Source organism: Centropristis striata, chromosome 11 (assembly GCF_030273125.1).
Source record: "Centropristis striata isolate RG_2023a ecotype Rhode Island chromosome 11, C.striata_1.0, whole genome shotgun sequence".
NCBI lineage: Eukaryota > Metazoa > Chordata > Actinopteri > Perciformes > Serranidae > Centropristis > Centropristis striata.
The window spans coordinates 10,484,930-10,509,597 of record NC_081527.1 but is presented as its reverse complement, the minus strand read 5'-3'; the positions used below and the strand labels follow the sequence as shown (position 1 = coordinate 10,509,597).

The 24,668-nt window shown below is 38.2% G+C and overlaps 2 protein-coding genes across 2 annotated transcripts in view; one reads left to right on the top strand and one right to left on the bottom strand.

The window, feature by feature from the left end:
- cdc73 (cell division cycle 73, Paf1/RNA polymerase II complex component, homolog (S. cerevisiae)) overlaps positions 1–24,668 on the bottom strand; it is a 29,019-nt gene continuing 4,351 nt past the window's right edge. The window contains exons 8-17 of the mRNA XM_059344399.1: positions 22,621–22,719; positions 21,579–21,657; positions 20,114–20,178; positions 11,859–11,916; positions 6,623–6,658; positions 6,422–6,509; positions 5,380–5,541; positions 3,890–3,990; positions 2,001–2,142; positions 1–891 (exon numbers count right to left, since the gene is read on the bottom strand). Coding sequence (XP_059200382.1) covers positions 855–891; positions 2,001–2,142; positions 3,890–3,990; positions 5,380–5,541; positions 6,422–6,509; positions 6,623–6,658; positions 11,859–11,916; positions 20,114–20,178; positions 21,579–21,657; positions 22,621–22,719 — 867 coding nt within the window. The 3' untranslated portion in view covers positions 1–854. The remainder of the gene's footprint in view (positions 892–2,000; positions 2,143–3,889; positions 3,991–5,379; positions 5,542–6,421; positions 6,510–6,622; positions 6,659–11,858; positions 11,917–20,113; positions 20,179–21,578; positions 21,658–22,620; positions 22,720–24,668) is intronic.
- On the top strand, positions 15,652–20,103 carry LOC131980191 (beta-1,3-galactosyltransferase 2-like). The gene is made up of 2 exons (XM_059344400.1): positions 15,652–16,421; positions 17,466–20,103. The coding sequence occupies exon 2, from the start codon at positions 17,612–17,614 to the stop codon at positions 18,860–18,862; it is 1,251 nt and encodes a 416-aa protein (XP_059200383.1). The 5' UTR covers positions 15,652–16,421; positions 17,466–17,611; the 3' UTR covers positions 18,863–20,103.

Genomic DNA, 24,668 nt, shown 5'->3' with positions numbered 1-24,668 from the left:
TTTGTTTTTCTGAGGCTTTATTGTCTATTTTCATGTGACGACTTAAAGCAAAACTTTCCTTAATGTCTCTCCTCTAGCACAACACCAACAAAGAAGAAAAAGAAGACTTTAACAAGGTCATTGCATGACCAGGAGATGTGCTGATCCGTCAGAAACTGAGCTAGGAACTGAATGCTTGACTGAGATCATCTCGCTGAGCAAGAGCAGAGCAGTATTAACAAAATCACTTACCTGCATCGTCCTCTCTGCTCAAAGAGCTTTGGATCTGACAGGTTTGATCATTTCATATCATATATGTACATTCAGACCACAAACACCCAAAAGAAAAACAAAGATAAGTGTAAAGGAAGTGTCTTTCCTCAAACTCAGTGGCTGTCTTGTTTGTCGTTTTTCTGTTTCTTTCCATCTAAACGTTTCTCAGCTGAACTCTTAAACAGTGACAAAAAGGAAATCCTCTCTTCCTCTGACCCCATTATGTTGCTTAACATCTCATTTAAGTTGTTTCCACAGTATGTTTTCTTTTGATATAAAACATATTTTGGTATTTTTGTTTAACTACATGAAACATTAGAAAATAATTACAACAAAAACAAACAAAAAAATCCCCTAAATCTCCTCTCCAGTGTCCAGAGCAAAATCCAGCAAAATGCATCAGGAGTCCTCGAGGAAGTGTTGGAGGAAGTCCGCTGGATAATGTGTCCTCCTTCTCCTGTTAGAAAAGAGATCTCCTGTTGGAAGATGGGATGGCAGCTCAGCAGAGAGGGGCTACGTCTGCAAGAAGTGGACTGAGGGGAGTTGGAGGGTCGAAGAATTTGTTTGTGGGATTTTTCAGAGATGGACGCTGTGATCTGGGCTCAGAACCTGAGGTGAGATTTGTGTTTCACCATGTATCTGAAATGAGAAAGGAGGAGGGAAGAAAGTTTGTGCGATTTAAAACAATTCTATGAAACTGTGTGACGGCAGAGCGGGAGACAAACAAATACAGTCATGGAAAAAAATATGAGATTACCCTTTTTACAACTAAAGGTACATTTGTTTGGACAAATATAATGATAACAAGAATAGCTGATAAGAGTTTAATTGAAGAGCTGATATCTAGACATTTTCCATGGTTAAATCATTATCAAGAAAACCATGGAAAATTGCTAGAAAAAAAAAATCATATGTGATATGTATTAATATTAATTGTATTGATATTATACATCATATCCATACAATATTCTTGTCCTTTTGCACATTCTACTTATTTACATATTCTTATAACCTGTGTGTGTGTGTGTGTGTGTGTGTGTGTGTGTATATATATGTATAAAATGTATTATGTTATGTATGTATGCACACCCTGCACAGGCTTAATATATGACACATTGCTGTTATTATTATTACTACTACTATTATATACATATATACTGTTGCTGCCATTACTATTATTACTATATACTGTAAAATACTATTATTATAATTATACCGGTCTTATTATCTCTATCTATCTATCTATCTATCTATCTATCTATCTATCTATCTATCTATCTATCTATCTATCTATCTATCTATCTATCTACACACACTGTACTATCATTATATACTGTCTAGTCACAATAACATTATTACCATCATATCATCAGTATAATTACCATCATCTTGCCACTGTACCTTACTTACAAACTTATCTTCTTTTAACTTTCCTTGTTGTATTCTGTTTTTTCCCGTTGTTGTTTTTATTCATTCTACCTCAGTATTTTATTCTATTGTATCAATCAATCAATCAATCAATCAATCAATCAATCAATCTCTATCCATCTATCTCTATATCTGTCAGCTCTGAAATTAACCTTGTATGAGCTATTTTTGTTGTTATCATTATAATTGTCCAAACAAATGTACCTTTAGTTGTACCAGGCATTAAAATGAACAAGAAATTGAAGAAACAAGGTTGGCCTCATCACTTTTTTCATGACTGTATATGTGTATACATAAACATTACAGGAGTAAAGACAGACCTGTCGAGGGTTTCCCAAAAGCGCAGGAAGACGGGCCGGTCCAGATGGCGCCTGTGGCGGCTCAGCTCCAGGACAGTCACGTCCCACTTCTGCACGTTGGGGTCCGTCTTTGCCTCGTCATACTTCAAGTGAAAGGCTCGAACTGTAGGGGAAACATGCATGCATCATCTATGGATGAATCCGTAAGTTGTAATGCTGCGTAATAACACCGACACCCCTTTTTTCGACTAATGCGAACCACGTCTGGTTACATCTCCGCTCTCTCAGCAATTATAATAACTACGGCAGACTACATTGTGTCTTTACAGATATTGCGCCTTGCTTTGTGAGCCCACATTTGTGCTGCTCGACTTGAATTCTATGGACTGTGATTACGATCTTATTAACACTGAACTTAGGATGTTAATGTTGTAACTTGTACGCTAATGCTAGTCCGTATCAATCACATTGCAGTTAACCCTCTATGATAGCATTATGATGCCAGTTAAGAAAAAGTGTTTGCAGTGTATTTTGTCTTAAAATACACTAAATAAACATACTCTGAAGAAATTAAAAAAGCAAATAAGACATGCAAAGTTCACTATAATAATAGACTTCGGCCCTCAGAGTATAATAATAACCTGAACTTTACTGCAACCAACATCAAATAGATCTTTATTAAGTTGTAAAGATCAAAACAGAATGATGATGAATGGTATGCTTTTGAACATTATATATATATACCTAAACACACACTATCAATATCTCATGCTGCCATCATGGTTCATTTTTCCCTCGAGGCAACACAGCAATTTTCCGTAATGGTTTGTTGTTGCCTCAGGGAAACAGTTGCATTTTAACAAGTTTCCATTATTTAATTAGAAAATAAATTGCATGTAACTATCTAAAGCTTTACTTTCCTATTAGTAGGAATATTTTTTTTCCTGATGGAAAAGTGCCACGAAATGACGTTTTGAGAGATTTTTTGTGGCGCGAAATGGCAAAGCTGTTTACTTTGGAAAAGTCTGCAAAAAAGGATTTCAATATGGCCTCCTGGAGGTCTTGTGACAAATTAAAGCATTGCTATTGGTTCCCTATACTCTTCGCTCTTTTTAAAAAGTATTGCATCGTTCAAAAAAGATGCATTGTAGAAATTTGTTTTGTTAAACAAATACAATAAAATGAATGATACACGTATTAGTTGGTGTTGTTGGTCATGATAATCCCGCCCCTGAAGTAAATGGTTTGTGGTTCGAGATCCAGCAAAGAGTTGGTGCCACTCTGGAACCAGTTTTCCTGACTAAGAGTCGGTTCCTTGGCTGTCGAAAAGCGAGGAACTAGTTTAAGAATAGGCACCGTCTCGGAGACGGCACTGGAACTGCCTTGTTAAGAAAGGGGTATGTAATGTGTGACAGAACCGCTTTTGCCACAGAGGAACCGACTTGTGGAACCTGCTGCATGCTGAACATGTGGTCATAGAAATACTATCTACAAAAAAGGCCATCATCTAAAACACAGAAAATGTCGTCTACGTTTAACAGAATCACTCGATTTTTTACTCAAAATAATTTTTTCATTTGCATTTTAACTGACTATTACACCAAAGATGATAGAAATTCCACTTTTACAATGTGACGTGTTGGAGGATTTTTATTAAATTATGTTTTGCCAGCTGGGTTTAATTACAACGTACTTCAGAGAACTTTCACATCAAGTCTGTGACCGTCAGCTTCTTACCAAGCTCTCATAACCAAATTCAAACAGATTTTTACCTGTTATTTATCCGTTGAGATTCTCACAGTTATATAGGAAGTGAAACTGCCTGTGGTGAGGCTTTAAATACTGCGGTTATTATGTCAAAACAAGTATAGAATCAGTTTCGAAAGACCTTCACAGTTTGTATTACTCACTTTTGGCGAAAATGTCGACAGGGGAGCCATCAGGCAGCAGCCATGGCCAGCCTTTGAACTGCCAGGCGGGACCCTGCACAAACACAGCCACCACTCGATCCCTGCAGGAGGACACATTCACCGGTTGTTGTCGTGAAGAAACAGTTTGTGAATACACAGTTGACAAAAATAAATACTTAACATTAACCCACTTAGAACGGATCCAATGTTTTTAAGACATTAAGGCGAAATGCAAGGTGACTTGCTGAAATACACGTGTGGAAGCCAAAAGGGGATAAAACAAAAGAAATTCTTCTGCATCTTCACACGGAAGAATTGACAGAAACAAAAGTTGAATAGTGAGGAGACTAGGGATGGCGTTTGGAAGAAACCTGCCAACTGGATTATCTATAACGTTAACGATCAAGTAAATTGATTATTCGTATGGATGGTACTCGCTCACACTGGTAGAGCGCGTACCATTAAGACTGAGTTCTTGCTGCGGCAGACCCGGGTTCGAATCCGGCCTGAGGTCCCTTTGCTGCATGTCCTCCCCTGCGTCTCCCCCTTTCTATCTGTCACTTTCAATAAAAAGCATGAAAAATGCCCAAAAAATAATCTTAAAAAAAAAATTGGGATAAAATTAAACCTACAGTGCAAAAACCATTGACAAAAAACAAGAAATAAGCAAATACATGCTTGAAACGAGTACAATTTTCCACAGCGCAGTAAGTACATTTTTCTTTGTAAGAAATCTTTAAATAAGTAAAAATATCTAGGCACTGGAAAAACCAATGATGTCTTGAAATAAATACAAGTATACGTATTTTGAGCAATTGTGGCTTGGATAGCCCGACTGTAGTCACATTAAAATAAGCCAGCAATACTTGAAATTAGCACGTTTTGGTGGTAGAAAATGCTTTTGAAATAGCATTCAAACTACATGCAAGCTGATATCTAGCCTCTACCATGGAAAATGTCTAGATATCAACTCTTAAATTAAACTCTTATGAGCTATTTCTGTTGTCATCATTATATTTGTCAAAACAAATTTACCTTTAGTTGTACCAGGTATTGAAATAAACAAGAAACTGAAGGAAAAGGGTGGTCTAATAATTGTTTCCATGACTGTATGTTGGTTATTCTGCTCATGTAGAGAGAGGGATTTCTTCTCAGCTGCACGTCTCTGAACCTCAAAAAAAACTGCTGGCAGGTTTGAAAAGCATTTTTTTTTTTTTTTTTTTAAATGCACCATTTATCATCGGCATAAACTGTAAATACGGACATTATTGTTGGATTTTCATCTTTCTGGCTCTCCGTGAACAAATTATGTGTAATAAAAAACCCCAATAAAAATGTATATAAAAATGTAATAAAAAAAAACAATGACCAGTGAAAAACAAGACCACAGTGAGAAAATGTGAAAGGAGCAAGACACGCCTTGTAACAGCTCGGTGTCCATCGTGTACACAGCCTACAAATATGATAATGAAATGTAATTAAATGCTCACCAGTCTTGTGGAGCCAGTTTGAGCGGTTGATCGATGATACGGTATGGCACAGTGACGCTCAGTGTTGTGCCGCCAGGCTGGATCTGGTCTTTGCGCCTCTGAAGCAGAACCTCATTGTCACGCTGGATGCCTTGCTTCTTCTTCTCTTCGGGCGTGACAAACCTGGCACAGCACATTCCTTTATTTATTTTTATTACAATTACAGTCTGGCAGTTGAACACCTCTGCAAACCAGTCAAGCTGCGGTTTAAATCCATGTCTAGACAGACAGACAGACAGACAGACAGACAGACAGACAGACAGACAGACAGACAGACAGACAGACAGACTTAAAGATCTACACAATCCCCCCCAGTTCGGAGGCAGGCAGCCAAGATTAGTGTCACCAATTCACTTCAGTCTGTTCCTGAGTTATGGTGTTAAATAATGGCCCGGAAAGTGTTTTTGAATAATATTATGTCCCAGTGAAGTTGCCCTTTGAAAATAAAATGTTTTCACTGATCTTTGTGCAATTTTTTTTGTCTCAATTAGTGTATGAATGTTGAGTTTTAGCCAAAAATATATTTTGTGAAGTTATAGCGACTTTTGAGCTGTGCATCGCCAGCAGCTTCTCTACAATTGTTATATAATCCTTATCTAATTGGTGTAATTACAGAGAAAAGGAAAATTGTGCCAATGGGTGCATCGAGGCATAATCAGTGCACAACGTGAGTACTGCTGTTCATTCAATTTAATAACAGGGAAGGGACACAACTGGCTTACGTTTGCATTTAAGCATGAAGTTATGGTTTTAGTTATAGCTCTAACCAATATAACAATTGTCATTTAAGCGTTCTAACTTATTTAATACTAATATTTAATAATCATTTGAGGAAAAAATATCCTGTTCACCATTTTATACAAAAATAGTGTTGTCCATCAGTGCGGCAGCCACATGACTTCAGAAAAAGATGTTCATAAAACAAAATGTTAATTCATATTTTAAAAGCGAGCTGATTAAAAGAAGAGAAACTCAAAATGAGCAAAATGAGATGTGGACTTACTTAAGATCCTGCAGGAGATCCTTAGCATTGAGCATTGTGATGAGCGAGGTGGTGGCGGCGGGGATGATGACGATGGGCGTCCGGGACCCTGAACGAGAAAGTCACGAAAAAAAAAGCAGATAGTGTCAGCAAGGCAGTCAAATAACAGGCATTTTATACAAACGCCAAAAACTAATATCTAACTGAGTGAAAGCAGTGTACCTTTCTTCTGGTTCGGTGGGGGTCTGGCTTGTGAAACTAGAGGAGGAGAAAAAGACAAAGAAATTAAAAAAACATGCATGGCCTTTATAAACACATATGTAGATGCCATTAAATTTCACAAATAAGTAGGGATGGGAATCGAGAACCGTTTCTTTTTGAGAACTGGCTCCCAGTAATCGGATTCCTATGAATTGTTTGTCTGCCTCCTTGACGATTCCGCTTCTCGGTTCCTCCTACGTCTGTAAGCCAGTCAGCGGCGACGACTTATTTGCAGACTGGATGCTAAGGGGTTAACTTCTCCTGCTCTGCTGACTGCAACTGCTGCGGGAGGACTGGGCCGCTTGTGAGTGCTTTGGGACGGCGCCGGCAACTCATTAAGAGGAGTAGGAACGAGTCTCCGAAAGTCTCCAATAACACCAGAAAAAGTCGTTAGATTTGTGGCTAGTCGCTTTTTTGAAAAAGAGTCACTAGAGAGGTCTGAAAAGTTACTGTATATAGTGACAAAGTTGCTAAGTTGGCAACACTGGGTAGCTCTCGCGCACCTTTAGCAAGTCCTTTCATCGAGGCAGGGAAGAGGAAAATAACAGAGGAAAAACAAATGTCACCGAGCAGTGACCAGATTTTTATGGTGAAGGTTTTACACCCTTTTACCACAGTAGATGCCTCTGAATTTCAGTAGGTTAATTTGCTGCATATTTTCTGGTAATCTGCTCAGATGAAACCTAGAATTGTCAAAGTTGCATGTTGTTTTAACCAGTGTCGTTATGTTTCAAATATTCCTATATTTTCTGTTAATATTTCTGCACAAAAAACAGTTAACCTGTCAAAGTTGAAAAGTGCAGTTGAAATTTTGTTTAATTTGTTCATTTTTACAGAAGCATTCTTTGTTTTATTTCCAAATAAGTTTTGTATCAAGTTGAATGTAAAGCACTTTAAATACTCCCAAATCTTAGTAGCCAAAGTGTATTATATTGTTATTGTTGTTGTCGTATCAGTTGGGCTTAAAAAACAACAACAAAAATTTCATATTCTCTGGATCAATAAGAGTGGAACTGAGCAATTATCAGTGGATGCTGGATATGCTGTATCTTCTGTCGAAAGATGAAGATATTAAAGAGTTAATGCAAACAAACCCATTTGTATAATCTAATTCCTCACCCGATGAGAATCGATAAGGAATTGTATTGATAAGCAGTATTGATAATGGAATCAGAATCGCTACATAAGGATACAAATTCTCAATTAAACTGCTTTGCTGTTTTACTGTTACAGGTGAACAGGTCCTATATTCATGTATATTATATCATTATATCCAATGTTTGTCCTATATTCATAACAGGTGTCCTGTTACGAGTATTTTTTTATCCATCAACTTGACTTACATAAGCCAATAAATTTCACTTAAAGTGCTCCGAGTGAAATTTAATTTTATAACCAATTTGTGCCTCTTATGCATCAATTTAAGGTGGACATTTCTTTTTGTAAAGGAAAGCACAGATTCAAGGTAAAAAATATAACATAAAATACATTATTACTCATTCATTTGTGCTTTATTACGTAACCACAGTGAAACAATCAGAAAATCATATTGAGTCCTCTGATTAGTCCATTGTGACACCACTCCCTCTCTTCGTTTTTATCTCTCTCTCCTGCTCCTTTGAGCTGGGGAGGAGCGGCCAACTTTGAATGCTGGGCGTTTATGAACACTTTTATCATTTTTACCACTACTGCAACAGACCACTACTGTTTTGTTGTGTACTCACATACTCTCCAATAGCAACTGCAAAGGAGTGTTTGCAGATGACATGTGTTCGTTCTCGACTCACAAAAGTCCCTTTGACAGAGGCAGTTTTATTTAGAAGTCATGTGCATAGTTTCTGTGGTAATTATTATGTGTGGCAGAAGTTACACACACTGGGACCAGCAGCATATAAAACCTGCTTCAGTGTTGTTTTTAAAAGGACATTTTGGTCATGCATAGTGCTTAACACATTTAATTATCCCATCCTTCATAAAAACAAGAAAACTAATATTTTAGAAATCTTTCAAATGCTTATTTGAGCTAAAATGTTTTTGTTATTTATTTGGCAAATAAAGTGAATTCAGCTTTTTAGAGCCACATTTGAGCCGGCTCACTGGGCTTCTCTGAGAAGTCATAAATTAATCAAGAACTTTCAACCACTAAAACTCATTTTTCTGTTCAGGAATGCAAGTAAATAACTATAATTTGACGTCTTAATCAAGAAATAATAATGTGCATAACTATTTTTACAGTTTTTTTTGTAAAACAGTGAATTTGAAAATTCATGGAAAACAATAATAATTATATTTTAGCATTAAAAATATAATTTTGGTTAAAGAGCTTCTACATACTGGTGTATTAACCACTACAGAAACATAAAAATGATTTTGGTAAATACTAATGCTGTTCATTTAGGACAGATGTGGCACAAACCGGTGGTCTAATAAATTTGTGTTTACCCCGGGGCTACAAAACCTCCAATGTATTAGCCGCTAGCATCCGAAGAGTGTGACTGATTGTTCATTGGAGGATAATGAGGTGCCTTCTCCCCTCACTGTAGAAGCTGTGGGACACATGCTGACAGCTGAGTGGCATTTACTGACAGGCAGCACTAAGAGGGAAACCTCTCAGACAGGACTTGATGTGATTCAGCCACATGTCAGTCAGGTGAAGGATAAAAAATGATAATGACATAAAGTGAGGGTGCCATGATAGACTTCAAATAATTAAATTGAAATACAATTTGGGGTAGAACACACACATCCATTTACCCTTGGGAGAAAAAAGGGAACCAATTATGAAAGTACAAGTGGCAGGAAATCATGCAGTTTTCTTCAGAAGAGGATATTTGCCTTTGCCTCTGCCTCGCCCCTTTCAGTATGGAAATCAATGTACAAATGGGTCAGATGTTGAGGCGTGGCATTTAAACCACAGCTGTGCAGTGGTTTAAATGCATGATTTCAGGTTCATGTCAACACAAGATGCCATGTCCTTTTTCAGTTGAAAGCATGAAGACCAAACCAGTTTACAAAGTTAGATTTCTGGAGGAGAACCCCAATGACATGACTACGAAAACAAGCCAGATGTATAATTGAGGTTGCTTCCACATTAGATTTAAAACTGGGCTGGATTATAAATTGACCAAATTTGAATTTGTGTTTTGATACAATGTGACGCTAAATCCATGTTAAAGTTGAGTTTTAAATCATCTTGGGTGGTGCCAAGCCCAGGAAGCAGCCATCCCGATGGCCAACGTCAGGAGAATTGGTCTCATAAAACATGTAATGTACGACCTGTAACCACATCAGACCAGGACCTCAACATCAGGCTTCTTCACCTGCAAGATCGTCTCTGAGACCCACTAGCCGGACAGCTGATGCAACAGTTGGTTTGCACAACTAGGGATGGCCATTTGGAAGAAACCTGCCAACTTGAACATCTATAAGGTAACGATCAATTAATCGATTTATCGCGACATGGGAAAAAATAAATAAATTGTTTTGACAACGGACGCTTATTTTGTTTTTATATTTTGAAAAGGACAAAAAGAGCCTTCCTATGGATCGTAAAACTAACTCAAGTGAGATTAAACTGTAAAGATAACGTCAAAGAGTTCAATGTTTTATGTTTTAGCCCCCGAAGAGGCATGAGGTTAGTTTTCACAATAATCTTGCATATTTAAGTGTTTTGTGTTTAAATAAGTTTTGCATCAAATTAAAGCTAGTAATTCATGCTAGCAAGGTTTGATACAGTAAGCTAGTTTTGCTCAAATTAATACTCTTAATTATTTCTCTGTTTCATAATAGTCGTTGCAACTTTCAGTTTGCAAACTGTAGCTTTATTGATCTTAATTCTCAGCTCATTGGCTTACTGACGTACGACCACAGAACTGAACGCTCGGCTGTGTTTCAGTTCAGTGAGTACTGATACGCAGTCAGAGATAAAATAAATAAAAAAAAATACAAATCGATAAAATTCAACGTGATCGACCAAATTCTTAACAACCATCAATCGATCATCGATTAATTATTCCCATCCCTATGCACAACCAAATAATTTCTGCACAAAGTGTCATTACCGAGTTGAGGGAGAAATTGCTCAGTTTCGATATCGTCTGGCACTTTGGAGGAGTGTTCTCTTGTTGCATATCTTTAGATAAACATGCATATCTCTGGCCCATGCCATGTGAAACTGATCATTTAATGTACTAGGCATTTAAAGTGCCTTTTTTAGATAATGGCATATTTTAAAAGTGACCTTTGATTGTTGACCAACCAAAGGCACACTTGTAATTTTGCTGTTTCATCAACATCTCAACAGCGTCTTCAACACAGCAGAAAATCTTCCTTTTGTGTTCATGGGAAATGTTGTGCTGCATTTTGAGTTGCGTTTAAGAAGTTCAGTGTCGATGCTAGCGGCCTAGTCACCACAGTCTGGTCTGTGGCAAGCGTGGATATAGTGTAACGGTAACCATCATAACCTGAGGTGTCTTCTGAGGCTGAAAAAGGAGTCTGCACACTGATCTTTCCTCTCAGCTTACATCATCTCTGTGGGTTCAGGTCTGCTGTTGTTCTCACGGTCATGCATGCAAGTCCTAAATATGTGATGTTTCAATCATCCACATCTTCTGTGGTTTTTTTGAAAGACTATTCAAATTCAAAGTTTTTGTGGGACTCTAGTTGCCAACATTCCTCTGCTCTCCTATTAGGTTACTAGCAAATACGTTTTTCAGAGTTCCAAATAATTCTTCTCATTTCCTCCTCCTAATAAAGAACTACATGTCACGACGGAGTACAAGGGCCAAGTATGAAGAAAATAAATTTAAAAAATGAACCGGGGGAAGGGGGGTAATATTTAGAGAAGGAAGTTGCAAATTTACAAGATAAAAAGTGGCAAATTTGCGGGAGACATGCCGCTGGTAGAAAGTAATGAAATGTGGTGATGTAGTAACTTGAAAACAAAACACTAGTCTATTTTTTCCTTTTTTCTTGTAGATTTGCCAATTTTAATGTCATAAATTTGTGACTTTTTCTCTCGAAATATTACTCCCCTTCCCCAGGTCTTTTTTTCCCTTCATAATTGGCCCTGATACGCCGTTGTACACCCCCATACAAGCAGTAAAAAAAAACGAATCAGCATTTTGCAACCTTTACAAAAACACTGTAAGCAGACATATGCATTAATGTATGTGGATATTTTGAATTCAACACCAACCTGGACGAGGGACAGGCTGCAGCGCCGGCGTCTGGGCCTTACGAGCAGATGCTCCTTCCTGGAAAACACAACAACCAAGATCATATTAATAACACAACAACCAAGATCATATTAATAAACGTAGTGGCCCTCATTTATCCAACGAAGGTAGAAACCAGCTCAGATCCGAGCGTATATTTCGACAGGGTTCACGTGTGATTCATGAAACGTTTGTGTCTCGCCAATCACAGCGTTAGAATGATCTGCTGTTGATAAATGTCGCAGCTGGAAACAAGCATCCACAGCCTAATATATACTCGATCCAGAGGCCTATCCCGAGAGTTTATGACGCAATACGGCCTAAGGGAGGAAAAATTTAACAGCCTTGGCTAGTAGCCTGTTTAAAATTTTTTAGTTTAGTTTACTTATTTATAATGATGTTTTGGTGATAAATGATATAGCCTGAATATGCTTTGATTTGTCACCATTATAATAAACCCACTGCAGAGTTTTATCAGCTCAATGCATCGATACAATAGTCTATCAACAATTCTCTGACTCAGACATGGAGACTTCATTCTGACTCAAATGTGCATTCACAAGCTGAGATCTGATCGTACCCACCGCTCACGTCCAAATGGATAAAAGCCGGCCACTGTACGCCCACTTTCTGTTGTACGTTCCTTTGATAAATGAGGGCCACTACGTTTTAAACTAAGTGAATGTTGCAGCTGCAAAAATGTTGCCATTTGTGTTTGTGTGCATGTGAATCCAAAGCAACAGATCAGCCATCATCTGACAACAGCATGGCTTCTTATTTTAAAACCCTCGGGGCCTGTTCAAATGTTATGCACACTGCTTAGCACATAAGATGTGCTCTTTAAAAGCAAGCTATAAAAAAAGATTATACATTATTATATTCTACTTTTATTGTACTGATTTTTTCACCTACTAATAATTGATATCACACGCTAATTGATTTTAAAACATTTTAACCCTTGTTTTTGTCATAATACGACCATGTTTTTAGATGGAAAATCCCCAGAAAATATTAATTATTTTTCAATATACTACATGCAAAGTAAAAAAAAAAAAAAAAAAAAATTGTTGAATTATTGCAGACTGAAACTTCACAAGAGTGAAACTACTGTTCATACAGTGTATTTTAGCAGGAGCTGAGCTGGAAAAAATCACATAAAAATACACAATCTTGCCAAAATTCATGCCAAATGCATGAACAGAGCCAAAATTATTAACAAAGCGCCCAACCTATACTGAGGTTTCACATTTTTTTTTTTGCATTTGTACTTATATGAAATCGTAGGCTTCGTCACTCAACTCCATTCTTACTTCTTAAGTTGTGAATGGAATGTAAATTATTTTTGGTTGTTCACAGTCAGATTACGATGTGTCAGCTTTGTGTGACAAAGCTGAATATCTGGATATCTGCTGGTTACGCTGGAACATACAGAATATTGGCTGACCTGGTTTATTATTGTCACATCGTTCATTGATTGATTGATACTTGGGCTAGGGCATATCTCGCTGACCGTTAGTCAGACTGACCTCAGATTTCGTATGTGGCTTGTGCATTGCACGAAGGTGTGCATCCTCGATTTTGAAGATTTTTGAATTCATTTTTCAAAGTATCATTATTTACGTAGGACGTGTTGCAGCATTGCACTGCTCCGCCCCATTGTGTGATAGGCCTACACCTGGTTAGTAACACAATTCACTCTGGATTTCCACACCTGACTCATCTCATCTGTAAGTCTATTTAGCCTACCTAAGCCATAACTTAAATTGAATTGAAAAATCGACTTAATCTCCCACTATATGAATACATACTTCCTACGGGCACTGCACTAGTTCCTGAAAATCAAGGCAATTCTGATGTCAAAAGTGAGCACAGAGAAAGCAAAAGCTTGTTGCTCAAGTTGAAGTTTAGAGGACATCGACATCAGCCATCAGTATCTCCGTTATATAAATACATTTGAAACAACAACAACAACAACTGTAGGCCAGTAATTTGTATACAAAAATTGACAATGCACGTGCATGTCGATTGTAAAAAAAACAAAAACGGACAGCTCATAAGAACACTGTGATCACAAAGAAAACTAGCGAGCAAAAAACACTTCTTTCACATGGGACTATTTGTTTATTTTACTGTTGAAATGTTGTCTCGATATTATAAAAAACTTGTCACTCAGGGATAAGCAAGTATAAATAATGTATATATAAATGTAAAAAAAAAAAGAAAAAGAAAAGGTAATGTATATGCATACAAACTTGCATTAGTACCTCTTTGGTTTTGGCAGCCCACCACACAACATGACATGTTCAAAACTTAAATTATGTATTTCGTTATAATTATCGAAATTTCAAGTTTTCACATGAATTAAACCTGATTCCTCGAGTGACGTTAGAGTGTGGAGTGTCGTGTTCTGATAAGGGGTCTATTTGTGGGTGCCAAGATCTGTTAATGAGTATCAGATTGACACCCTTCCACACACCAATAGCTGTAGAGCAGAGTATATCAGCAGCACTGCAGGATCACGGTCAATTACAGATAAACTGCTTGTCCGCAGCTCTGCAGCGCTTGTACTTTCTCTCCGGTGATAACATTCTTTGCACCAGGAGAAGCTCTGCTCTGCATTACAACTTCACAATACAGCTGTTAAAAGATATAAACAATGTAAATATCTTTTTAAAAGATCCAATTCTTCTGCAGCTTAAATAAATCCTGCTGATTGAAATGCTACATTGCCCGCAATAATAATAGATTATACCCAAAGTGTAAATGGTAGTGGACATTATACAGTAATGGAGAAAGTTATTAGACCACCCTTTTTCTTCAATCTCTTGTTCTTTTTAATGCCTGGTATAACTAAAGGTACATTTGTTTGAAAAAACATAATGATAACAAAAATAGCTCATACCAGTTTAATTTAAGAGCTGATATCTAGATATTTTCCACGGTTATCAATAAACCATGGAAAATGTCGAGATATCAGCTCTTAAATTAAACTGGTATGAGCTATTTTTGTTGTTGTAATTATATTTGTCCAAACAAATGTAACTTTAGTTGCATTAAAATGAAGAAGAAATTAGTGAAAACAAGGGCGGTCTAATATTTTTTTCCATAACTGTACATCTTAAAAGTACTGTTTTCTACTACAAAGGTATTTTCAGCGAGATTTGTAGCACTCAAGTTTTTATGCAAGTGGTTAAGACATAACAATAGGATACAGGAAACTCTAGGTTGAGCAATAGATAGGTTGTAATGACTCAACATTACACACGTTAAAAACCCTAACCTTAGCACTGCATGAGACTTGGTAACCTGAAAAAGCCAACCATCGTGCCATTTCACTAGAAGTTCACACTGATGTTTACACATTGTCTCTTTTGCTCCAGAACGCCAGCATTATCAACAGACACAATCGATAGAGACTTGCAGGGGACACAATAAAGAATGTAACTAAACAGGCTTTTGAGTTGCATTGTCCATCACTTGCAGAAGTAGGCTGTAACAAGACATTTTACGTCTTTCAATCTCATTAAGCAGTCCGCAAACCATTAGTATTTGTGTAGGTGCCAACATAAAGGCTTCTCTCCCCTCTCCGCTTACTTCACAGCACGTCAAATTGAGAAAATGCTTTATTCTTCTTTCTGGAGAGTGGGCGTGAATACAAATAGGTCAGCAGCCCAAGCAGCCCACCCCCTCCCCCTGAACAGAGCAGCCAGCAACAGCAGCAGAGACGGCGTGACGTGGTGGGAGAGCGTACTGCCACCAAGCCTGGAGCTGCCTTTCAGAACGAACCCACAACTCACAGCGCTACCTTCCGTTCATCTTCCTCCTCCCCTGCTGCTTTCACCCCTCTAGCCCTCTCGCAGACAACACAACGACGGCACAGAACAGAAGGTGAATGGCTGCTGAACGTGAAGGGTGAGAAGGGGGGGGAACGGAGAGAGGCACATGGGGGGAGGGAAGTTAACATGAGAGCATGTGAACCAAAGAGGAAGAGCGAGAGGAAACAAGGATCAGCACTGAAATGCAAGAAATGCTGAACAAACAGAGATGGAAGGCTTGTGCGTCATCCAGAAATGATCCCCATCCATCCACTGCTGCTTTGATTTACACAATACGACAAGCAAGGACAGTGGAAGGACCCACGGCTGCAGCTTGCCGTCAACACTGACTCTTCACTTCCTCTGGTCAAATGCAGCAGCAGCAGCAGCAGCAGCAGCAGCAACGTTAGCATCAAGCCTCTGGGGACAATGCGCCAAGGCAGATGGAGAGACTGACACACGTTTTTCCACATGCATGCACAAGCATTTGCATGGTGAGACTCTTCTTTTTGTGGCTCACACCCAAATGTGGGTTGGGTTAAAATAATAGGATGATAACAGAAATGAAACCAGTTGAACCAAAGTCGTCACCAGAGCTGTATGCCGTTATGATTAGCATAAGAGCACATTAGGTGCAGCGACACAGAGGGCGATCAGTGTGAGGACTGTTACTCATCACATTCAGAAACGATGGACGCCAAAAAGAGACGAGTCCATAGATTGAGACGGGTGAGTTAATGCATCAACACCACACTACGCTGAAGAAATTATTCAAGCTGCTAAATCAGTTAGTACATCTCTGTGCCAGTACAGGATATAAAGGGTGTGCTTTTATAAAAAGGAAATGCTGCTTCCATTTCTGTTGATGCATGCAAGAGAGCTAACAGAAGTCTTTTCTGTGCTCTCACAAACCACTCTTTGTCACGTTGGAGTCCTTTCAGAGGGTAGTGTGTAATTCAGTAAAAAACTGATAGACCACACTCCACTTCAGGGTGCAACGAGCACACAAACACAGGCTGTTCTTTCTGTAACCATCCCTCATCTGGATGCTGTTCAAGAGCAAAAGAATGTTGAGTTGAGAAAGCTGAACATATTCTGTGCAGTTTTGTCCTGAAAACAACATAAGTTATTCCTTCAACCGAATGAACTAAGAGATTATACGAGCTGCAACAAAGTTAATCATGAAGATATAAAATAACGTCTAGAAAAGTATGCTGTGAGTTGCTGTCCAACCTCTTTCCCACTGAACACTAAAACATGACTTTAAGATGCTTGTAGTTTGTACAACAAGTATTTTAACATTATGATGTTTGTGATCTGTGGCGCCTCAAGACAGTGTTTCAGGAATTAGTTTAAGCGGGATTTTTTGTCAATATTCAAGTCTAACCTCCAAAACAGTCAAAATTACACTTTTAACACAGCCAAAAAGACGTAAAACCATGCATTATCATCAGATTTTTAACTTTCAAATGGCCCTTGAATGGATCATGTGTGATGAAGAGAAAAGTAATGAAGCTTAAAATTGTGATATTTAATCAAAATCACTTTATTTTACACGTCTATAACCAGATTTGGTAAAAACAACAACAAAAAAACAAATAAATTCTGAGAATGCATGCATGTATGAAACTGTACTTTGTTACTTTTTTTTTTAAACATCCTTTTCAAACCCTGGCTGGTTTTGGGGTTCTGAGGGTTATTGTGACTATATAAGACATATGAAAATATCCATCTGGTTGCTCAAATAATCCTCTCTTCTCCTCTGTCTCCTAGGCAATCACCAGAAATCTTCATTGGGTGATTGTTCCTTAAGTAAACCCATCAAACACTTCACTTTGCCTCCAGGGATCAAAGACTAGTCAGAAGCTGCTGACCACTGGCTTTACAAGCGTGAGGAGTGAGCTAGTCCGGCTGAAACCATGCAGTGGAGACGACGCCACTGCTGTGCACACATAACTAAAATTCTCTATCTTCTCTCACTGCTGGGTCTGTTGGTTTTTCTGGCCCACCAGTGTTGGCTGCCTAAGCTAACAGGTATGGCATGGTGGAGGGGCCATCCTGTTGTGTACGGAGGAGACCAACTGCATACCACCAAAGCCAAATGGAACATGAGCGCCCCACATTCAGCGTGGAGGTTTGTCATTGTTCCTCAGCCGACTTTCAACGTCAGCACCCCTGAGAAGGAGGGTGTCTCAACTACTCAAGGAGAGCCAAGAATTGACAGCACTCTGGCAGCCAGCACTAGTCAAAGTGTAGAGGGAGATCTCAATGGTACTATAACCAATGGGCCTTTCACTTACACCATCAACGAGCCAGAAAAATGTGCAGACGGCAAATCTTCGCCATTTCTGGTGTTGCTGATAGCCACCGAGGCTCGGCAAGTGGAGGCAAGGAACGCCATACGGCAGACATGGGGGAACGAGAGCGTGGCTCCGGCTCTGGGATTTATCCGGCTGTTTCTGCTTGGGAAGAACGACGGAGAGCTGGGAATTTTACAGCAAAAGATGCTCGAAGCAGAGAGCAGGAGGCATCATGACATCATTCAGCAGGACTTTAAGGATTCCTACAAAAATCTGACCATAAAGACATTGATGGGAATGAATTGGGTGGCAATTCACTGCCCACAAGCCAGCTATGTCATGAAGACGGACAGCGACATGTTCGTCAACACAGAGTACCTCATTTACAAGCTGCTGAGGCCAGAAGTGAAACCTAGGAATAACTACTTCACAGGAAGTAACATGAGAGGCTATGCACCCAACCGAAACAAAGATAGCAAGTGGTACATGCCCCCTGAGCTGTACCCAAGTGACAAATATCCCACCTTCTGCTCTGGGACTGGTTACGTCTTCTCTGGAGACCTGGCGGGGAAAATCTATCGTGCATCGCTAAGAATTCCCTTCCTGCACCTGGAGGATGTGTATGTGGGGATATGTCTGGCAAATCTCCGCATCGAGACCACTCCTCCATCCAATGAGTTCCTATTCAACCACTGGCGCGTGTCTTACTCCAGCTGCAAGTACAGTCACCTGATAACATCACATGGGTTTCATCCCAATGAACTACTCAAATACTGGCATCACCTGCAGAGCAACAAACGCAACTCATGTATGACCGCAGTGAAAGCAGGCAGGGCACACAGAATGCACAGACAGAGGCCAGCTCAGTAACTGAAAAAGTTGTCCTTGTTCAATGATATAAATAATGATTCATATCTCAGCCCATTCTGTTCTCAACATCAAGAGATTCATCTGCACTTTATCCATATGGAGACTCTGCAAACTCTGCATAAAGGCCTGTGTAAAAAACTGATGAAAAGTGCTATAAAATTATTGCCAAATTTGTACAAAAGAGATGAAAAATGTTTACATGTTTGAGTCAAACTACTGGACAGTTTATGTACAGTTATATTTTACAATAGAATAAGCTGTGATGTCGTGCAAAGGCTACTTTTTTGTAATAATGTAAGATTTACTGTATGTGTTTTATATATGCCGCATAAAGATACAGGCTGCTCTAAAACTAGAGTGGACAGGGTACAATACCAATAAACATTTCCACATGTGTATCAAACAGTCAGTGAAGTCCTTTAAAAAAAAAAAAAAAATGCATACTAGATATGGAGATTGTTGCACACTGACAAAATAATATGTGACCAGCCACTTTTATGTATGAAATGACCAAAACAAATTTATGTTATGTATAATATTATGTTGTATGAGTAGCGTAGGTCATTTGGAGAGTAGCAGTGTGTGTGTTGTTGAGTGGAGGAACAGACAGACGTCACTTACTTCCTTTTGTGCTTAAATAAAACAGAAGAGTGGAACGGCACGAGAAAGCGAGCTGAGAGGCTGTTTACAGCCTCCTGCTAATTCTAACTGAGAACTATAAATTCATGCTTGCTATGTTTTTGTGAGTGCTTGAATTATGGATGCATTTTTTGATTTCGTAAAATCAAACATTCATGGAATGATCTGTGGTTACATAACCACGTTGTTCCCCACTGTGATTATTCCACTGTGAGACTGGATTTTTAAAAAAAGCACATTTCAGGACTTAATAAAAGCACTTAAGTTTCTCTTATTATTATTAGTGACGTACTGTCTCAAGAAAACATCATTTCAGTAGACAATGATGCACTTCTAAAGCAAAGAAAAAAAACTTTCCCTTCTGTGGTTTATGCTGATTCTCTTTGAAATAGTAAATTAAATCTAGAATTAGAAAGCCCGGCAGTATTTTTTTTCTGGTAATGTACTAGAATAAGTGCGTGTGACTGATTGATTAGGTCACACTGAGGCCTTTGTTAGCAGCTGTGCTATCAGATATGGCAGTAAATGTAATGCAAATTGATAACATGCAGTGTAGCTCTGGGTTTAGTCCTCCCACAACACTGTGAGCAAACAGCAGAGTTTGGTTCTTACCGTCACTGACTTCAGGGTCATGCCGTGGTAGGTGCCCATGGTATCGATCTTGAAACCCTCAGTTTCTAGAAAAACAACAACAAATAATCTGTATAATAATTATCTGATTACTGGCAAAACAAAATGGGTTATTTTCAAAAGAACAAGTGTGATAAAATATAATTCCAAAATAACTCTGTAACAAGTTTGCATCTTCAATTTTTACACTTACTCGAAATAAATTCTTAACCTCAACTCTGCTGAAATTTCATTGCATGTCATCCCTACTGGAAGTATGTGCTTTAAGTGGAATCCCTTTCAAATGTAACCAACTGAATGATTACTGCTTCAGTGAGAGCTGACGTGACTGAGAGCCTGTTTACACTGGATTTAGCGCTGACCACTTGTGATCCGATCGCCCAAGACACATTTTAAAACAAAGTGTTAACAGGGTCCAAGGCACATTGAGATCAGATCGCTCAAAGCTCTTCCCGAGGTGGTCCAGGATGCGTTTGACCACATATACAGGTGCATCTCAAGAAATTAGAATAACATGGAAAAGTCAATTTCCTGTAGTTCAAGTCAAATAGCCCCAACCAAGTATTGAGTCATATAGATGGACATACTTTTCAGAGGCCAACATTTCCATATTAAACATCCTTTTTAAAATTGGTCTTTTGTAATATTACATTTTTTTGAGACATTGAATTTTAGGTCTTCATTAAATCTAAGCCATAATCATTATAATTAGAAGAAATTAAATAAATTGAGACATGAAATGTTTCATTCTGCATGTAATGGATCTATATAATGTGTTATTTCCACTTTTTGAATTTTACTACTGACATAAATAAACTTTAATATGATATTCAAATTTATTGAGATACACCTGTATTAGCGCAGATTCGCCCTGATGCGTCCCCAACAAGGACGTAACAGGAAAATATAACGTGTCTAATTAAAATGCTAGTCTGAACTCGGACTAACATTTTATCATTTATTTATTTTAGCATATATGGGCTTATGTTTTGAATAGCCAAATAATGTGGCCTACATTTAAAGGTTGTTATGAAATGGCAATGCAACCTGCACAATAGTGTCTGTATGATACAAAGCAGGTGCATTTGTTTTTTTTTTATATCATCTCATCTCTCGCAGCAGGCTTGATCCCTGTTACGAGCAAAAGCCTGCTGCTGAGTTGCTTGCACAGATGCAAAGTGTGGTAACTACTGCTTAGCCTGATTATAGATAGCGGAAATAACAAAAGTATATCTTGAGGTATACTGAACTGGCTTTATAGTTCAGTTTTCAATCGATTATAAGGATCAGCAACTTATGAACTGCTGTACGTAATGTCCCAACTTCTTTGGATTCTAAGTTTTGTTGACCCACAGTCAAATTTTCAGGCAACTGTGTATTCCTTAATGGCCACACATACATGCATGCACACACCTTTTTTAGCAAGAGACACACAAATCAAACTCACCCTCTTTCCCTTTGAATCGCTCCTGATCGTATCTGTTGTAGGCAGCAGGGACAGGCTGCTTGTTCCTTAGGGACGGGTCCTGGAAAAACCAAGCAATTTATTACTTTCCATACTTGTCAGTTGACTCATTTATAGACTTGCTATTGTTTTAACCCTTAGAGAAACAAACAGAGAGCTCAGACACATTTCTGTGCTGGTGCCGTCCAGTGAAAAGCTGAGTGCTGTACTGAGATCTGGCCTGTTAATTGTATTTTGGATCCGTCTCAAGGTCTGAAAAATGTGACTACAGGATTCTAACCGCGACATTTTAATTTCATCGTTTAACCGTTAATGTCACTTAATGATGGTTGGCTATTGGTCAAAAAACGCTCCAAAGTTAGGCTTAACTTTATATCTAATAAAAAGATAATAAGCATTTTTATATCTCAATGAAAACGTTCTCTATCTACCCATTATATAGTATTTTATTGCAGTCAGAACCATTTTGGAAATTTGACCTCCCTATGTAAAATGACCTGTTGTGACCTCTAGGATCATCATAGCCTCATGAAATTTCACAACCACAAGAAAGAAGAACAGAAGGATATATAGCTAGGTATATTGACAATAAGGGGGTTTCTCAGCGGCTTATAGAGCAGAAGCGCTCACAGCATAGATTTGTCTATGATGTTCCTCAAGCCCTTGGTGTGTTAATGTGGTATTTGAGGATTTTTTGAGGAAAATATCAATTCTCAAGTGCTAAAAATGGTTAGATTTAGCATCAAAACTATGTAACAAATGGTATCAACTCAAAAGTTGCAGCGAAAACTCATGAGACAATTGTGCATGGGAATGGCTGGCATTCAGTCTTATACACTCTAACTCTGAATATTTCATCTGTGTATACTGAATGGGTCTCCCATGAGTTAAAAACTACTAACGACAACAAAAGCAGCAATTGGCAGGTTAATCCGAGTCATGCTGTATTATTAAACAGCTGCACCCTTATAATTATGACGGGAATACATAAAGCATGTATGCAGCGCACAGACTGCATTCTTACCACTTGAGTAGTGTTCTGTGCTGGCCTCTGCTCCGGTGCTCGCCCTTCTTCTCTGGCTTTCACTGACTGAAGGATGGCGAAGATGTTCTTGGAGAAATTCTGCAGAGGTGCAATACAGTAAAAAGATATGATGAGTTGAACACTTGTTGCTTGCTTCCCTCTTCATTTGGTGAACATTAAGTGAAACGCATCAAGGTTTAATGGCACCAGACGAAAAGGTTTAGATGATAAAAGGTAAATTATATTAATCTGCAGCATCTACTATGTGCTTTAAAGTAGCCTATTTAAGATTATATAAGAAAACACTGTGAATACACTCAAATTAGCATTAATGTGTAATCTTCAACAAATTTCAGTCCCATCATATAGGAACTGCTGACAACTAATGTCTTTAGGCAACACAGTCCTTTACAGCGTGATATGTGTTAACATAATGTCCCACATACCAGGTATCATAGTAATAAACATAGTACAACAAAGAGCAAATATTCTGAGTTTTCTTTTACACAGTTGTTTCAGATTTAAAAAAAAAAAAAAAAGAAGAACACTTTAAGGTGTGAAAAAAGTCCAGCTTAATATATATATATATATTTGAATTGGTCACCTTTTACCAACATTAGATTTAGAAAGTGATTTATAGGCTGCCAGATTAATTGTTCTAAGCATACAGAAAGTCAATGCACACAGGATGAAAAATAATTCTATTGCTGCCATCTAGTGGTTGAGGTTTTTTACTGGGTATTTACAGTCGGGCTGTCTTGAAGTTTTTCCCACAACCCAAGGCCACTGCCCCTGAAAGCTCAGCAAAAGAACAGCTGCTTTCAAACTCAGGTATGTGCAGTAAAGTGGAAAAGAAGTTAAAAGAATATGTCATATGTTTTAAATAATTTACTCAGCCTGTGTTACCTTGAATCCCCCACAGTGAAAGAAGAATCCAAAACTTAACTTGTGCAACTCATTTATCCAGTGGCTTGCTCAACCACTTCTCAGACATGCATTTTCACTAAAACCTTTCATCATAAACTGTCTCACACTTGTGCAGGCATGACTTGATAAATGAGACATGTAAACATTTTGGGGCTGAAGCTCCAAATGGTGGTCTGAAATGTGTCTCTGGTGAGTAACTAAATCTACAACAATGAGTTCACAACAGTTATATACTGCAAACTGTTTTTCTGGTAAAAAATAAAATAAAATAAAAAACATTCTAAAGTGTGTTTGATGGCATTGTTGCATGTTTAGAAAAATGGCACATTAAATATCTTGCAATATATATATGGTTTGTTTGAAAATATTCTTTCAGTAAAGTCTTCTTTGGACCAAGTCTGAAAACACCCTAGGATCAAAATAAAAGTTTTGCAACACTATGCTGCATTGCCACATCACTGTTGTGGGTAACTACAAGAGCAACAAAGTACGACACTCCTCCCACAGTGCAAGAAAGCCTGCCCAACATAAAATATTGTGTGTGGGTTTTGTTTGTTTACTAAAACTCACTTACAATCTGTGTAATGACCCTGTCAGGACATATATTGAAGCCCAAGATCAAGCTAATGTGCAGGTGAGAATGAAGGAAATTCACCCCAAATCCCAGATTCGACTGGATTCAATTTAAAATTTCTTTCCAGCAAAACATTTTTGAAAAAACAGGTGCGTAACATACTGGCTGTTTTTTGTTTGTTTTTAAATGTATCATACTAAAGTCCAATCCCCACTGGCCGCATTTTTGTCTCACAGATCAAATAGGATTCCATTCCATTCAATGTGTCAATACCCACTGAAAGTGTTTCATGGAGACCCCGTATGTTTTCTCACACGTCAAGTCATGCATACGCATCATGCATATGCATATACAGCTGTTTAAATTGCACAAATATCCTGCTGTATATGTGTTCTGAACGTATCAACTGCATTTACATTCATTGATCAACGCTGTCAATCTGCCTGTGTTCCCCTCACTCGCTACAGTGGGCGAAGAAATAAAATCAATCAATATATACATTGTTGATTTATTTCCATGAAGCCAAGATGAAAACAATTCAGTAATT